General features: G+C 36.1%; 1 protein-coding gene across 2 annotated transcripts in view; it reads left to right on the top strand.

The window, feature by feature from the left end:
* KANK1 (KN motif and ankyrin repeat domains 1) overlaps positions 1-16,161 on the top strand; it is a 128,017-nt gene extending 111,856 nt beyond the window's left edge. For both annotated transcript variants that reach the window (XM_063295102.1, XM_063295103.1), the window contains exons 4-12: positions 744-902; positions 2,140-2,242; positions 3,235-3,456; positions 6,612-6,699; positions 8,045-8,264; positions 9,868-10,010; positions 11,058-11,258; positions 12,779-12,877; positions 15,050-16,161. In XM_063295102.1, the coding sequence (XP_063151172.1) occupies positions 744-902; positions 2,140-2,242; positions 3,235-3,456; positions 6,612-6,699; positions 8,045-8,264; positions 9,868-10,010; positions 11,058-11,258; positions 12,779-12,877; positions 15,050-15,115 (1,301 nt within the window). In that variant the 3' untranslated portion in view covers positions 15,116-16,161. The remainder of the gene's footprint in view (positions 1-743; positions 903-2,139; positions 2,243-3,234; positions 3,457-6,611; positions 6,700-8,044; positions 8,265-9,867; positions 10,011-11,057; positions 11,259-12,778; positions 12,878-15,049) is intronic.
* Positions 16,162-17,373: the final 1,212 nt, after the last annotated feature.

Genomic DNA, 17,373 nt, shown 5'->3' with positions numbered 1-17,373 from the left:
ATGGCATGCCACAGATATATCTACAGGAAGAAACTAGAAATAATTGATATGATTAACGGATATTGTTTCTCCTTAATGTTGAATGTTACGCTTATGACAGAAGATTGATTAAAGTGTTTTTAAAACATATTATTTATTTTCACCCACTCTGGTTCTCATAGCTTCTTGATGGTAAACATTCAGGTAAATGATCTGTACTGTGGGTTGGATTAAAAGATGTAAAACAGCAGCACCGTGTAATAAATTTTCACATTTTTTTATTGAATTCCTGTTTTGGGGGAAAATGTTGTTTTAAAAATAAATTAATAAAGTTTCAAAGTTTACCATCTGAAATTGTCTTGTGTTCATATGTCCTGGCTTCCCTGTAGTGGCTGAAAAAAAGATGTAATACTATTTATCAATGCATTTATATTGTTGTTGGTGTGTTTATAAATATATTGTTTGTGTGTTTATAAATGTATTACTTTTGTCCCTCACTAGAAAACAAAAACAAAAACAGGAAAGTTACTTTTACTAACTCAAGATGACTGTGACTTCCAAGAGGATTATCAAGTAGAAATCATTTTAGTGACTATTCACTGTCTGAAATATTGAAATGTTTGAATTTGTGTATAGAAGAAATACTATTCAAAAGCATTTTTATTTGGCAAAATATGGTTTAATAACTCATGCCTTTTTTGCCAGTAGAAGATAGGTGGTGTAATGTTCCACATGGCCCCACAATAATTCCCATCTAATTTCAGGTTCTTTAAAGTTGAAGCCAGGACAGGAGATTGGAACCCTAAATGAGGAGAAGACTGCAATAGTCGGAATGAGACAGGACCAAAAAGTTTTGGCTTCCCAGGATAGCACAATATCTTCAATTAATCTTACAGACGACCAGCTTGCCTCTGGGCTTTATGGTAATTCTATATATACCATAGACACATTTGCTCTTGGTTATGTTAATTTTTTTAAATGGGGTTGGTCATTTTCTAGTGTAGTTCTCAAGTGAAATGGTATATAAAGTTAGGTAACTCATATAGGAAAATTATAATTTGCCTTTGGAGAACTTTGCTTATACAACTTTGCTTATTTAATATATTTGCTTCCAAACCAAAACACGCTGACTATAATTTGTCAGAATTTTGAAAAAAGGGTACATATGTGGGACAGTATCTTGTCTAATGCATCTCAATGACTTATGAGGTAGGGAGGGGAACTTGTGTATTAGTATGCATTTTGTTAATGAAAGCATATTTTATGTATATCTCTAGCTTCTTGCACCATTGTTTTTGATTTATTATATCTGCATGCTCATCCTATATATGGTCCCATGCAGAAATTAACAACAGAGATTTCAGTTGGCATTTAATTACCTTTTTATGATATGGTTCAGGAATTCCTTTCAAAAATAATAGACTGATTTTGGTCAGAAAGTTGGATATGTAATTTATACTCAGGAATTTTTTTAATAATCTTGGAAACTTGTCCAATCTCTGTGCTCAGTTTTTAAAAACATTAGAGCTTCTATAGGTATATGAAAAAAAATTGTTTAGTTTATTGCTAAAGATTAGAGAGCCAGTTTGGTGTAGCAGTTAAGGTAGCAGGCTAGAAATTAGGAGATCATGAGTTCTAGTCCTGCCTTAGGCACAAAGTCATCTGGGTGACCTTGGGCCAGTCACTCACTCTCAGCTCTAGGAAGGAGGCAATGGCAAACCACTTCCGAAATCTTGCCAAGAAAATTTCAGGGCCTAGTCCAGGCAGCCACCAGGAGTCAACACTGACTTGAAAGCACCGCCCCCCTGAAACCTACTAAAGTCTAAAGGCCAGTGTAAAGCTATTAAACGAACATGTAAGTGGTGAGGAGGCTAGCACCATCCAAACTTCCAACAGCTTGGCAATGATGCCATCATATGTGGATTTCTATCCCTTGCATTAATAATTTATATATGCATATAACAACGCTCTAATGTAGAGATACAATTGGAATTGGTTTGACCATATGGCCCCAATGTGGGGTGTATGAAGTCAGAGCTCTCTGTCCATAAGCATATTGTGCATTTTAGATTTGTCATTGGCCAGAACAGCTTGACTTCAGGGAGTTAACAATGTTGATGCAAATCTTTACTAACATAATTGCTTTACTTTTTTTGATAGTATGTGCAAATGATGGCATGTTGAAGTCTATCATGAAGAAAAAAGATGGGAAAAAAGATGAGAATACAAAGAAGAATTTGCAGTTTGTTGGTATAAATGGAGGGTAAGACCTTACAGTTTTGAAATTAGATTTTGTTCTCTTTTCCAAGACTACAGAAGTAAAATTAAAGTCATGAATTGACATTTGATCATAAAAATAAAATATCATAAAATATAAATTTGTGAAGTTTTGTTCTCTTTTCCAAGACTACAGAAGTAAAATCATAGTCATGAACTGACCCTTCATTATAAACATAAAATATCATAAAATACAAAACCTCTTATCTGATCAAAGGCACATAATTTCAGTGAAAACCAGAAGAGCTTTCTTCTTCCAATATATAGAAGTAACTGAGAGATAGAGATTATAATATCTTTGTGAGTTTTTGCACACCCATGAAAGAAACTTTGCCTGATTGCTTAATAATTTACACAAATCAGGTTTCTCATTGCTCGTTTGATGAATTGTTGCACTTCCATTAGTACTGTGTTGTATCAGTCAGCTTGTTAACATCATTTTGTTATGAGGCATGAGCTTTGCCACTAATGTAACTTTTAAAACAGTATGGAAATATGCCGTGGATTTCCAGTTATTTCTGCAACAAACTATTCTATGAGCAAATGAGTTGGAAACGTACATAGCGCAGCCTTCCTATAGAGAGCCAGGGGAGAGAAAAATTGTTCTGTAACAGAGGCTGTTACAGAAACAAAAAGGACAGAAGCTTTCATTGAGCCCTGGGGAAGGAGGTGGTTTTAGGAAGAGACTCAGGCTGGCTCCTCCGTGACTCACTGAGGTAGAAGAGGGAGGGGAGGACAAGCACAGTCATACTTGCAAGATTCTGTTAATATAGCCAAAGTATCTCAACAAAGCCTACTTCTAGTCTTTTTGTGGAGTCTGTTGAGGTTGATCTGGACATCCTCAAAGCAGTGACCCTTCCCAAGGCTGGTATATTTTTAAGACATTAAACTGGAAAAGCTGGCATGTAACAAACTAGTTGGTTTAATTCTGAATATATATTTAATGGTACATTAATAAGAAGCTATTTTATTTCCTAGGTATGAAACTACATCAAGCGATGAGTCTAGTTCAGAAGAGAGTTCCTCATCAGAGTCTGATGATGAATGTGTTGGGAATGATTACGTTCAGATTGAAAATTCCAGCTTGCTCGAAAGGGAACAAAAGCATAGATTAAACAGAAAAGATGTTAAATCTGTGCAAGCAGAAGAAATAATGCATGTTCAAGAGCCTGAAGCTGAGAAAGTAGAAATCCGTGAAAGGTATGATATATTTTCTGCAGAATGCACACATTTTGATTATCTAAAATTTATCATAATACTTCTTGATCTGCTTGTATTCTTAACTTTTATTTTTGCTAAGCAACTTAAAACCTGTATTCACAAACCAAAAAGTTGTATGCTAAAACTTCCAAATTGCTTCATGTTTAACAAACAGAAAAACAGATACTGAAGTGTCTTTCTAAATACAATATTGATTATTATGATGAACTTATCTAGGTCTAGGAACCTGTATTTTAAAAGTACTATTTAAAAAAAAAATCTTCATTTTTCACTTGCAGTATTTAAATTTTATGTCTACGTATTCATCCATTTACCATAATTCTAACTTCCAGATAACCAGAGGTGTCTTGTGAGAATTGAACACATTTTTGGTTTCTACAGTGCATGGACATGTATGTTTGGGGGCGCTGACAGCTATACTTTACCTTTCAGTGGCATACCAGAGGATGTGCTGGAAATGTGGACAGGGCCAGGACAAAAGCTAAATGTTGTTGTGATTTAATTTAAATATAGAATGTGATTAATTCCTGTCACATTAAAATTAAAACCTAGAACCAACTTTTGGATAGGCTCTAGGGGCCACACTCAAAGGTTTGGAGAGGCTACTGGTTGGTTAGTAAAAAGTACCTTATCTAATTGTTCCAGTTTCTCCATTCTTCTGCAGCTTTCCACACTCCACTTCATACCATTCCATAGAATTGTCATTGCCATTTAGCAGTGGCTTACAGGGTAGTGGGAAAGCGCCCCATTGTATAACCAGAGTTCCATTCAGTCTCCACCGGAACAACTCATAATCCTTTAATCTCAGTCATAATGCACATAGAAGCCAATGCATTAACAGGATTATGGAGTATTTGAGAGCAGTGAAAGCTCCAAATTTTTTAGAGATTGTTATTCTTGGCTACTTTTCTTAAACCGAGAAATAATCTGTGTTGTGATAGGGTCAGTATATCAGGATGACATTGAAGTTTACTGCATGCTAACTTATATAATCAACATAACATGGGGGTGGAGAGGGGAATAGATCTACATGGGGATGGTTGCTATAGACCACTCCTCCCACACTTGGACTGTTTTAGATTCTTTCGCCACTTGGGCTTTTTTATCTTTATTTTATTTATATTATTTATTATTGTATTTTTATACTGTGTATTTTATGATTGTTGTTTTTAATTGATTGTTGTAAACCGCCCAGAGTCCCCCAATGGGAGGAGATGGGCGGGGACAAATTAGATAGATAGATTAAAATAAAATAAAATAACTTGGGCCTGCCCAGACATCCTACCAAAGAGACAAACGGTCCTGCCCAACTCCTTTCCATCCAAATGGTCAGAGTAATTTCTGCTTTTCTTCTCTCAGCTGGGCTTACTTCTTGCACTTCTAATCTTGGGGTACAAAACCAACATTTTCTTGAATTGTTTTTAGGAGCTCATATTGCCCTGCATATAGTGATGATTTCAGTGGTTGGCTTGTTATCCTAATTTACCAATTTATGACTCTGGTCATAAGGTTAATAGAATCTGCATCTAGAAAAATAGGATGAGCCTGCAGTCAACTTTCTTTCTTTCTTGCTCTCTATATGATTATGTGTCATTATGCAGTAATGCTATGCAGACCACAACAAAAGTTGGGACACTTAATGTACATGTCTATGTATGGGTGTGCTGACAGAACATAATAGGAAGGAAAGCACTGCCTTAGGTATCTAATGGAGGGTATTCTATATGTGAGCAGAGGGGATTTGATCCATGTGCAATATGGGTTGGAAATGAGACCATGTGACACACCTACAGTATTGAAATTGCAAGATTGTACTAATGTGTAGAGATAAGAGCGTGTGCTGATTTATCTGGAGAAACCAGTATTCCAGCATGGTCAGCTGTAGGCTACTTTAAGTCAGGGAAAAAGAAGTGAAAACATTAAAGTGTTCTTAAAGGATGGCAGATCAACCAGAAATTTTGTCATCAAAAGCAAACTTTGTTAAACAAAAAATCATCTATATTTCTCTTGGTATAGATCTTTCCTCTTTAATAAACTGATGTTTTCTTCTTTAATTTTCAAACCAAACCAATAGCAATCCACCCATGGTCATTCTCTGTTTAGGTAAGGAAATATTTCTGAAACAATGATCCAATGGGTCACGGGTTGACTGGTTGACTCTAACTATGTGAATGATGTTGCTCAGTGGCTTCATGTAGATGTTAAATAGCATATATGATGAAATGGGAGTATGGGAATCCTGTAATGTAAATGTCAAGAGACTGAGCAAAAATTCCTAGAGAGCCATCTAAGCCAGAGTGGCTATAAAGGTGTTCCACCCAGAGTTTATACAACCATAGGACTGGAAATAATATCATTTGTTCATTCATTCATTCATCCAATTTATATAGCCACCCATCTCACAACAAGTTACTCTGGCTGGCATACAACAAAGATAAAACAATTAACATCTAAAACTATTATTATTAATATTATTAAACATTAAAAACTATAAAAAACAAAGCTAAGACAAAGAAATAGTAGGCAAAGGAATGTTAATCCAGTGTCGTTGAAAATAGTGATCTTCGAAAGATGGACATCTCCTGCTAATTAGCTCATGCTAAAATTATATAATTACAGGCTTAAATGTCCTAAGGTAAACCTTGCCAGAAATGCTTACACTGTAATACCTTTTATAGTAAATATGTTAGGAAAGCGCCTGGGTTTTTCATTGTATTGTGATGGACCTGAATCCCATGTATTTTCACAGATGTTACAGACTATATTCTGCAGAATTTTGTATTGCTTAAAAAAAATACCAGTGAGTTATATAATGATGGTTAAAAATAAGAATTTGTGTGAGATTGCTTATTGTTGCTTTATATTGTTTGAAAGGTTGGTGTTGGTGTAGATGGCTGACTTCCACTAGCTAGTACCTGAAAGATGGACTGTCTCCCCATCTGCTCTTTCAATAAGATATACATTGTATTCTTGATGTAAACCATCATAATGCACTGTTCTTCCAGTGAGAAACTCCCATAGACTTCTGTAGCCAAAGGAGATTGCACATTCCAGGAACTGGTAAGGAGTTTGCTAGGGTATTATTTCCCCTAAATAAATAAATAAAATTTTATTATGCCACTTGTTTTTTTCAGATATGAACTGAGTGAAAAGATGCTGTCGGCATGTCATCTTCTGAAAAACAGTATTGATGATCCAAAGGCCATGAGCAGCAAAGACATAGTAAGTCTGTATATTTTGTGTGCTCTTGTTAATCAAAAGGAACAGGTTGCTGCTGGTTACAAAAGATGTCGGTAAAAAACAAGAACAAAAATCCTCAATCTTCATGTTACAAGTTTTCATATTCCTGAATGGATCATATAATTCATGACTAAAAGAGATGGAGGATATCCCTGGAGGTGGCAAATAATGTTCTGTTTTATTCAAGCTTGTGCAATAAAGCTAACTGCTCCACCAATCCTGAACCACAGTGGACTAATGTATGACACATTTTGGTGCTAACATAAGCAGACATGCTGAAATAAAGTTATTTAATCCCTTCAATTAGTGTAGTGTGGGCTTGTTTCTGCAGTGCTAATCTTAGTTCTGTGTGAAGACTTCAACCCAGTTGCCGTCTTCAAATTTGCTATGCTGGTAGGTGGTGCAGCCAAAATATATACTAAAAATATATTGCATAGACTTGGCTAAAATCTCATTACATTTAAAAGCAATGGAATTATCCACTTAGTCATGCTCCTGATCCATGCTCCTGATCTGGATGCTCCTAACAAGTATGGAAAAGTACTTAGGGTAGGAAGTGAATGTTCCACTTGACTATGAAAGTGTGTCTGTGTTTTGATGTGGAATATGCTGTCTGTATTACCAAAAATAGAAATACATAGTCTTTCCATCTCTTCATTTTGGAAAATGTGTTTGAGGTATGCAAACAAACAGAATGGAACTTTTTACTGAACTCTGTGACTTTTCAAATAATTTGAATGGTCTTAGCCATTGTGGGAAGCTTTCCTTCAAGTGACTATGTACCTTTTAATGAGAAATTGTTCTATATAGAGAGATACTGTTGAAGCTTTCACTGCCATTTTCAAACAGGCCTTAAAAATACAGTTAAGTCCAATGTGTCTGTCTAAAAATGGTATTTGAAGGGCATCTATTAGTTATGAATTTGTGTTCAGGATGACAAGAACATGGGAATCAATTGTTTTGCCCCAAGTTACAAAATAATCGTTGTTGAACTTGATATTACTGACAGTAGTTTAGATCAGGAATCCCCATTTTTTTCTCCATTTGCTACATTTGAAATTTAGAGCATTCTCACAAAATGGTAGCTGTGGCCAGTAAAAAAAAAACACCCAGACCCTAGAACCCAAACAAAGCATTGGGGTACACCACTCACCATGGCTGTGCCTTGTCCCTGGGTAGAAAGTTGGGCCCCTGGACTTAGAATAATTTGTTTTTTAATACAGAAAAAAATGCTCATTTTCATGTACAAGTATTATTTTCCCTATGAGGGTGAAATAACTTATACATAGAACAATGCTTTTAGGCTTTTTGTGTTTGATTTTGGCAGCGATTTTGTTTAAACACCATCCAACATGAGTGGTTTCGTATATCAAGTCAAAAATCAGCTATTGCTGCCATGGTTGGGGACTACATAGCTACTTTTCAAGAGGTTTCTCCTGCAGTCCTTAGACAAGTCATCAACATGGCAGATGGAAATGGCAACACAGCTCTTCATTACAGCGTCTCCCACTCTAACTTTGAAATTGTGAAACTGCTTTTAGATGCAAGTAAGTGGGCTGTGGAATTTTTGGGTGGTACCCTCCATATACTGGATCTAGTTCCAGCAGAATATTATTCTCACTTGTCCTCTAAATACAGGAGGTTTTAATATTCATTAATTAGTCATATATCCAAATGAATTAAATTGTTTTTGCATTTGAGCTATTTTACTTTTGGAAACTAATTCCTTAGTTGCTAAGAATCTTGTTCCTAACTACAGTACTTCTTTAGTGGCAGTAAGGCGCTCCAAAAAGCCATACCTTGAAGCCTCTACTTGCTCTCATGGTTGAATGACTGCTGCTTCATTTGAAAACTACCTTTTATAATTTAGGATTCAAATGAACTTCTAATGAAGTAAAAATTCAGACTTCAGATATTTAGGATACCTTTATGAACTAAAATGGTAAAAACTGGGCATAAAATTACCTAGTTGGTTTTATGTGTATCTGAGCACCTGAATCTTGGTAAGAAATTCAGTATTTCTCACAATATTTTAAAGATGAATTCCCATGTATGAATTTGAGGACCGTTGAACACTGACAATAAAAGGCCAATTAAATTATGGCATGGCTTAATACATAGTTTTTATTTTTTTACTTTGAGGCACCAAGTTTTATTTCTATTTTAACTTTTTCCCTTTGAATGCTCAGCTTAAATTTTTTCCTTTGAATGCTTTGTTTATAACTGAACTTCTAAGGATATGATCTGCAGTGGACAGCTGCCTTTAAACTGTAGTTGACAATGAACTATGCAACTGATGACGACTTGTATTCAGTCCGTGTTCCTTTACTTCAGTTGATGGAAGCCTTTTAAACAATAACAGAGGATTTAATCAGCCACTGGCATTTTGGAAAGGAAGATACATGCTTTAGCTTCTCTCCATTGTTTCATCTCATCTCATAATATCACTTGGGATATAGAGAAATTTCTATTGCTTCTAGACAGATCGTTTTTCATTAGAAGTTAATGGAGTTAATTCATTCCAGGAGGCATATTACAGGCCTACTGGCGTGTAATTATGCAAATCTTGTTGCAGTTTAGGATGGAAACTTTAAGAATTTGGTGCAAGTAGTTCTGCCATTTGTTCTGAGAAATTAAATGCATACAAATACGTCATTTCTGGAAGCCTTAGAAATGTGAAAAGCATTGCTAAAATATTTATGCAATGGAGTAGAATAAAATGCAGGGATTTTTTTTAAAATTTAAAGTTAGTACTATTTGTTTATGTGATGTTTCCCTACTGAGACTGGGATCCCTGTGTACTTGAAATTCTGGCCAGAAACTGGTACTTTTGGGAGTTCATAGAATTTTAGAACAATTACCTTTAAGTTTGCTGTCTTTAGCCATTGCATAAACTGTGGCTTTGTGCCCTCTTTCCAGCCCTCCTATCATGCATACTATAAAGAGAGAGTTGTTTTCTCTACTTGGCTCAAGAATCATTCCTGTCCCTCTTTTCTCCTTTGCAAGTTCTTCTGAATCATCTTCATTATGTAAGCAATTGCCGCACTTGGAAAAGACTGCTCTAATAGTAGTCGATTCAGTTCTTTGGCACAATTGTGTCTTCTGAGCTTCCAACTTCCTCAAGAGATTCTCTCATCTATCTTTTTGCAGATGTCTGTAATGTAAATCACCAAAACAAGGCTGGTTATACCCCTATTATGCTGGCTGCTCTTGCAGCTGTAGAGGCAGAGAAAGACATGAAAATAGTGGAAGAACTCTTTGCCTGTGGAGACGTGAACGCCAAAGCTAGCCAGGTTGGTGCGCTGCAATCAATCTCAGTCACTGAGAGGCGGGTAGATGCTCAAAGAAAAATAAAAGAGCCTTCCCTAACTTGCAACCACTGGTCATGCTGGGGTCAGGGTGGGAATTGTGGGAGCTGTGGTCCAAAATATCTGGGTGAAGGCTGCAAGATAAACATCATCATCTTGCTTGGTAAATACAATATTATCCACCACTTCTCATTCTTAATTTTAAAAAAGATTTGGAGTAATTTCCCAACTTACGTATTTTGTTGCCTTATGACACCCTGACGCTGAAAAAAAGTCATGCATTTCAATTACTGCTTCTAAAAGAAGTTTTGCAGAAGGCTTTGGCTTTACTTGCAATTTCCCTTTACTGTTTTCAGAGAGGAGAATAAATAACTAAAATTAGTGAAACTGTAGCTATGCAAATCCATCACCGCTTAATAGGATATGCTTCGCATGCTTGTATTTATAGTATTAGAGATGTATTTCTCAAGGAGAAGATCAAGTATCATCTTTTAGACAAGGGAGGCCATTCTGGAAAGGTCCTCACATGTATCCTGTTCAGACATCCTTTTTCACTGGAGGCTTAACCCTGCACAAAACCATTGCACAACTTGAAAACTAAAATATGATATCCTGATTGGTATCTATAATCAACTTGTACAATATAATCTAGAAAACATCTATCCTCAAGTTGAGTTTTTCTTTAAAATATGTTTAGCAAGGAACCAAATAAATATAGACATCCATGAACATTAATGTAAACTCTTTAAAATGCTTAGGGATAAATTGCCTTGTATGAAGCCTTAGAGGGAGGAAATGGCTGCCTGTTCAGAACCAAGTAGAACTTGTATGAAACCCTGTGCCCTGATATTACATGTTTCCTCTGTAAGTGTGTATGACAGATTCATATTTAAGAATATGTTGACCCTTTAATTCTGTATGCAAAAATATAGATACTGGTATTCTCTGTTCAGTAGAATTCAATATTCTCTGCTGTGAAACTCTGTTCCAAAAAATGAGAGTGGATCTCCTTTGGGTTTTCCTGCCATCCAGGCTGGTCAGACTGCTCTGATGCTTGCTGTGAGCCATGGGCGAATAGATATGGTGAAAGCTCTGTTGGCTTGTGGTGCAGATGTCAACATCCAAGATGATGAGGGTTCCACTGCTTTGATGTGTGCAAGTGAACATGGGCATGTTGAGATAGTCAAGCTTTTGCTAGCTCAGCCTGGATGTAATGGCACACTGGAAGACAATGTGAGTTATTTATTTATTATTTGCATCCCACCTTTATTTTGTACAACTCAAGGCTGTGTACAAAATGCTCCTACCTGTTTTTCCCACAGCAACAACACTATGTGGTAAATTGGGTAGAGAGAATGCCAGCTTTCATATTAAGGGAGGACTAGATAAAAGTCAGGATCTCCCAAATGCTAGTCCAGTATCTTAACCACTACACCACACTGGCTCTCAGTTACCGCCATAGACTATCAGTACTTCATCACATTCCACTTTATCATGGCCAAAACTGTTTTAGGGTAGAACTAAGTAGATTGAAAATATGCATCTGATGTGTCTGAAATCCAGCTGTCATTAAAATACTTGAATTCTGTTTGGTTGCCACTTACATATAGAGGTGCATAGTAGTTGATACTATAGACCTTTCCAGCATCATAAGCATCAACATTTTTTTTGAGTTCTGCAGAGAACTCTTGATCGAGCATCATTCACCAGAAACCCGTATTATGAAGAGCAGACTCTGATGGTGGCAACCAATCCTTTTTTTTAATAGGGGAATGTACCTTCAAGCTTACACCTGTCATCTTATTGATAGGAAATCTAACTCAACCTACTCCCTTAAAAAATGTCCTAAGGCTTCACGTACTTTTTCCAAGTCTGTGAATATTGGTTCAGTGTGTTCAATAAAAACATGCCGCAATGCACCTCTTTGCTGTTATTTGTTTGATCAGTATATCCTAGTAGTAGATAAAGATATTCTATTAAATTTAGATGAAGCTCAGATCACATTTTAAGTCACAGTTGGTTGCTAGATAGGTCGATGAGAGAGAGAGATTGTAGCTGAAATAAAGGTAAATGCTCTATTAAAACAATGTCTTCCAGTGGAGGCTTTAATTATATTCAACTCCAATGTACCATGGCTTTTTTCATCAAATTACAACTGTGATATTCATACATGTATATAAAGAACAGCTCTTTAGAAGCATTGGAAATTAAACATAGGTTTCATTTAATGGGAGCTATCAGAGGCAATGTTTACATTTTTTTTAATTTAAGATTTTGTTTCCTATCTGTTTTTTCTTGCTTTCACTGTCCTGAACTAGTGTTCTTTTGCCTGGAAACAGAGTCTCGGAATTACTTGCAGGGTTCTTATGGTAATAATCCAGCACCCTGGTTGAGAAAAATTTGAAACCTATGGTGACTGCTGGATTGCTTTATAAAACAGAATCACAGAGTTTATCCCTTAATTAAAATTAAGTAGTTTTTGGTTGGCTTATACAACAGGAACTTAATCACAGTAGCTTTTAGTATATGAAGGATCTGTGGATTTTATGGGTATATTCTTTATACCCATAAGGATCTTATGGGTATAAAGAATATACCCATTTTCTTCCAAATATGCTGGCACTGTAACTCCTGTAACTCATTTAGTCACAACAACAGGGAATTCTAGGAGTTGTAGGTCTAGTGCCAGGTTGGGGAAGCAATGATCTAAACATACAGACACGTATTATCTCATTTATTCTCTTTTTCTTAAGGATGGCAGCACAGCACTTTCTATAGCCCTTGATGCGGGGCACAAAGATATTGCTGTTCTCCTCTACGCTCACGTAAACTTTTCAAAAACTCAGTCCCCGGTGAGTATATAATTTGTATTCCACATATTGTTCTAAGGTTTGTGCAACCACAAGATATATATGGCTGAGTGTTGAGAGGATTTCTGGCTTTTAAGAGGTCCTGTAAGTCAGTCTTCCACCCCCAGTTTAGAAGTTGATAGGTGATGTTCTTGATGAGTATCTTCTTGCTGTCATGACTATTGAGCATTTATGCTTGAGCTATTTAAAATGTATCTTTGTTTAATTAGAACAAATCAGAGGAGCTACAATTGATTTGTAGGAAACAAAGAGAAGCAGTAATGAGTTAAGTCTGCAGTCTTATCTCCAGGGTAGAGATCATGTGCTGTCCAATCCAGACTACAGCTCTAGTAAAAAGGAGCAGAAATCTATTCTCTCCGGAAATAAATTTTATTAAATTTCAAGAAAATAATAAAAACTACAAAAAAGAAAGAAAAAACTAAACAAGTGCACAAACAGAAGAAAAAAATTTACAGAGAGGTGTGGCTCCTGACTTTTAACAGCAAGGATATAGAAAATTTTCATAATCAATCTCTTACTCTATATTAAACCAAAACACCACATTATTTCTATATGTCATTCCACTTTAACACATAATAAAAATCACTTAAGTACAGTTGCTCCTTCCCCTTATATTAAAATGAAGAAAAAAGAAAATTCATGTAAACCTCTTAAATATCTTTCTCCCCTCCAAAAGATAACACATATTTTATTATTCTCTCTTACCACTATTCTATACATTTTTGTCTACTATAATAAGGATCAAATTAAAAAGCACATACAGAACATTGTCTACTATTATACTTAATAATACAACAATTATAATAATCTCAATATTCAAAACAGTGAATCCAAATCTTTAAAGACAAATAGCATCAGTCAAATCCTTAAAGCAAATGAACATTCTTCAACCCTTACCCCATTTCAAAAGAAACCAGAGCAGTTACATGTTCCCAAGATAAGCACAGAGCTTTCTTCTTAAGAAAATCAAACATCCCAGCTGCCCCCCTCAAAAATTCCAGGTTCTTTTCATGGCATTCCACCAGAAAATCAACACTATTTATAACCTGCAAATCACTTTCTCCCCTAGATTTCTCCAACTCCGTTATCCAATCTTCACCCAGCATCTCGATAAAGATCCCAATCTCAGTCTTAAACCTTTCTACCACTCTTAAATTCCTCAGTTTCATCCTCCACATCCTCAACCTGATGGCACATTTTAAATCTCATATTTTCCACAATGTCCTGGATGTCTTGCATAAAAGTTTGATAGAAGTCAGAAGAAATCTGTTTAAGATCCTGGTGAAGGTCAGAAAGTACTGTTTACTTGAAGTGAGAGTGAATTTCAAGGGAAAGTGAACAGAAAGCTGAAGGTTCAAACCAGCCAATTCAATGTGTAGGAAAATACTAATATATTCAAATTTAACACAAAAATAACAACAGGAAGATAATTGCTTACTCTAGTCTTCAGAATTTCCTCTGAAAGGAAAACGAAAATCCAAAACTTCAAAAAAAAATTAATCCCAAAAATATTGTTAAGCACCAAGAGGGCTGGCTTCTCCTCGCTGTAAAAAGCCTCTCTTGGGGTACATATACTTCAAAAAAAAAATTGGTGATTTAGAAATGGGGTGGCCATTCTTAGTGTCCCTTTAAGGCTACAGCACGGTTTGGAAATGATGACGTCCCCACCTCCCAGGAGTTCTTACCGTCAACTGCGAAACACTGTTTGCAATCTCCTGGCTGCAAGCTACTGTTCCAGAGGACAGATGGGATGATCACGTGAATTCTCCTGGATACGGAGAATGGTTCTGAGCTTCAAGAAAGCCTGCCTGAGCCCAAGAAAAGCCGCCACACTGCCCGCTCTGCCCACCAAAGCAACAGGCACAGCCGCTCAGAACACCATTCCCACCGGAAGCCCAGAAATCCATTCTTGTCCCTTTCTATTGCTATTTTTCTCCCCATCTTCTGCTTCTGCAGCTATACCTTTGCAAAACCAGGTCCTATGGCCACACTTTTTTGAAAGCATGTGCTGTGTAACTCTTTTTGCTTCAAGCGTATACTAAGTTGGCAGAGCTGCACTGATCCTTCATAATAATTCAATACGCTCAATGGTTCTGTGACTTTGTGTTCTGATCCTTACCAATTCTTCTTTTTTCCTTCTTCTTTTCTTTTCAGGGAACTCCAAGGCTTGGAAGAAAGCCTTCCCCAGGTCCTACTCACAGAAGCCCATTTGATTGCTAAAGCACAGATATGTGTAAAACTCTGTCACATCTTCTAAGCTGCTAGTGATTACTGTTTTACAGTGACAGATATTGAATGTAATTGTCATGTGCCTGAACTCACCAGCAAATTGAAAGCCAATATTTAGAGCTAGAATAGCATCTACGAGAAAGAGATTAAGTACTCTTGCTAACAAGAGATAGTTTACACATGGTGTGGCTGTCAATTGCTACTTCATATCAGTCCTCACTACTTGGATTGGTCAAACTCCTCCATGCTGCAGAAACTTTAGGTTTCCAGTAAGGCGAAAGAAACTGATAGTATCACAGTTTGCTGGATGGAAGGCTTACTGTATGGGAACAGCTGTCATAAAGGAATGATTCTATGCAGCTCTGTCATACGAATCCTTAACGTCCCCTTTTGCTCATCTTTTCAGCCTTCAGAAAATAGCATAGTATCTTTGCTGCTGAATATATCTTGCTGTTACTCTACATACAGTTATTTAAGCTAGCTGTTTGGTTATGACTCTATTACTTTGTAAAGGTATGTTCTCTACAGATATTTATATTTGCTACTGTTGGGATTGTTGGCAAGAACCCTTTTATTATACATGTCATTCCAAAACAGTTTTGATGGTTGTTTGAATGCTTTTTTCCCCCTTAACTTAAAAAGGGTTAATTGCTTATATTTGCCCTTTGGAACCTCAGCTGGTGGCTTCATGGCTTAACAATGGAAGATTGGCCACTATGGCCTGAACTGGCTAAATAAATTGTTGCTGCCTATTTGTATAGCTTTTCTGTAACAGAGTAAGTCAGCATTTTTGACACTTTGAATTACATCATAACTAAAAGAATACTTTACATACAATTGTTGTTACATTTTTATTAACTACATGATCCCTAAGATGTTGGAAGATGCTGCTCTCTAGTGAAATCAAATGTAGTTCTGGGCACCTATATCTAGAATGCTTATTTTCTTGCCTTGTTCTCTTCATCATATGCATTTTAATGTTTGAAGTGCCTTAGATTCTTGCCATATTTTCAAAATAAAAATTCCTTAGCTTATTATATGCCTTGTTTTTTTTTTTATTGTATTTATGGAACTTGAAAATCAGGAAGATTTTTTTTTCTTCTCTTTGGTTTACATTGTATCAACAACATACATTATATTTGAGGGCTAGAAACTACGATTTAAAAGAAATTTGAATGAATCAAAGTCCTGTATTTTAACACATAATTAAAAATACAAGTTTTTCATTAACATGTGTTTAGTTACACTTCTAAAATCAAAATGAATGACATTTTGACATACCTTTTAATTTTCATAGAACCATGTAAAAACAGCAAAAGTAAAACTGAAGGGGCAAGATGTGACACACATAGTAGTAAATATAAATATTGAATCAAATGCAAAATACTGGAAAAAATAAGTAATAGCCAATTTGGGCTGAGGAATACTAGAAAATTATTGTAGAATATGGTATTCAACTTTAGAAGACGTATTATTTTGACTGGAATTGAGTGGCTCTCTCTGATCAAATTAAGTATGGTATTTTTAAAAAATAAAGATAAGGACTATACAACAGTCCACCAACCTGAAATAAAATGCTCAGAAACTGGTTGATAATGCCTTAATACAAAATGTAAATAAGACATGAGATAACGAGTTTATAATTGACAGAATTCATATAGTTCTATGGTTTTATAGTTGGCAAAAATTTCTATAGAGAGCCAGTTTGGAATTATGGCTAAGGTGCTGGGCTAGAAACCAGGAAACCTCCCTTAGGCATGAAAGCCAACGGGGTGATTTTTGGGCCAGTCACACTCTTTCTGCCCAACTAACCTTATAGAGTCACTGATGTGGGGAAAATAGGAGACAGGAGCCACCTTGAGATGACCAAAAAGAAAAAGGTGGGATAAAAATTTAATAAATAGTTCTATGACCTCAAATGATGCCTTGTGACCTTGGAATTATCCAGTCTTGAAGATTCTCCCCAGCACCTTGTCTCCCTCAACCAGGAAAAAAAAGTTCATATTTCCAACCAGCAATTTTAAAATGGCCTTCACTGAGATCCATAGAGGCTGTTTTTAAAACGTAATTGCTTTGTGAAATATCATTTTCCAGGGCAGGTAACTTGAGACAATCAGTGATCACTTGCTCAAATACTTTGTCCAGGAAGAGGAAGGGTCCTATCCAGGTCAGATTTCTGGAATAGCTGCTTGATTATTATCTCTATGGGAAATTGGTGAGCTCCAACTCCTGGACCCAAGTGGATAGCC

The sequence above is a fragment of the Candoia aspera genome, chromosome 2 (genome assembly GCF_035149785.1).
Source record: "Candoia aspera isolate rCanAsp1 chromosome 2, rCanAsp1.hap2, whole genome shotgun sequence".
In the NCBI taxonomy this organism is placed as follows: domain Eukaryota; kingdom Metazoa; phylum Chordata; class Lepidosauria; order Squamata; family Boidae; genus Candoia; species Candoia aspera.
The sequence above is the reverse complement of the archived record's forward strand: the minus strand, read 5'-3'. Positions and strand labels throughout refer to the sequence as shown.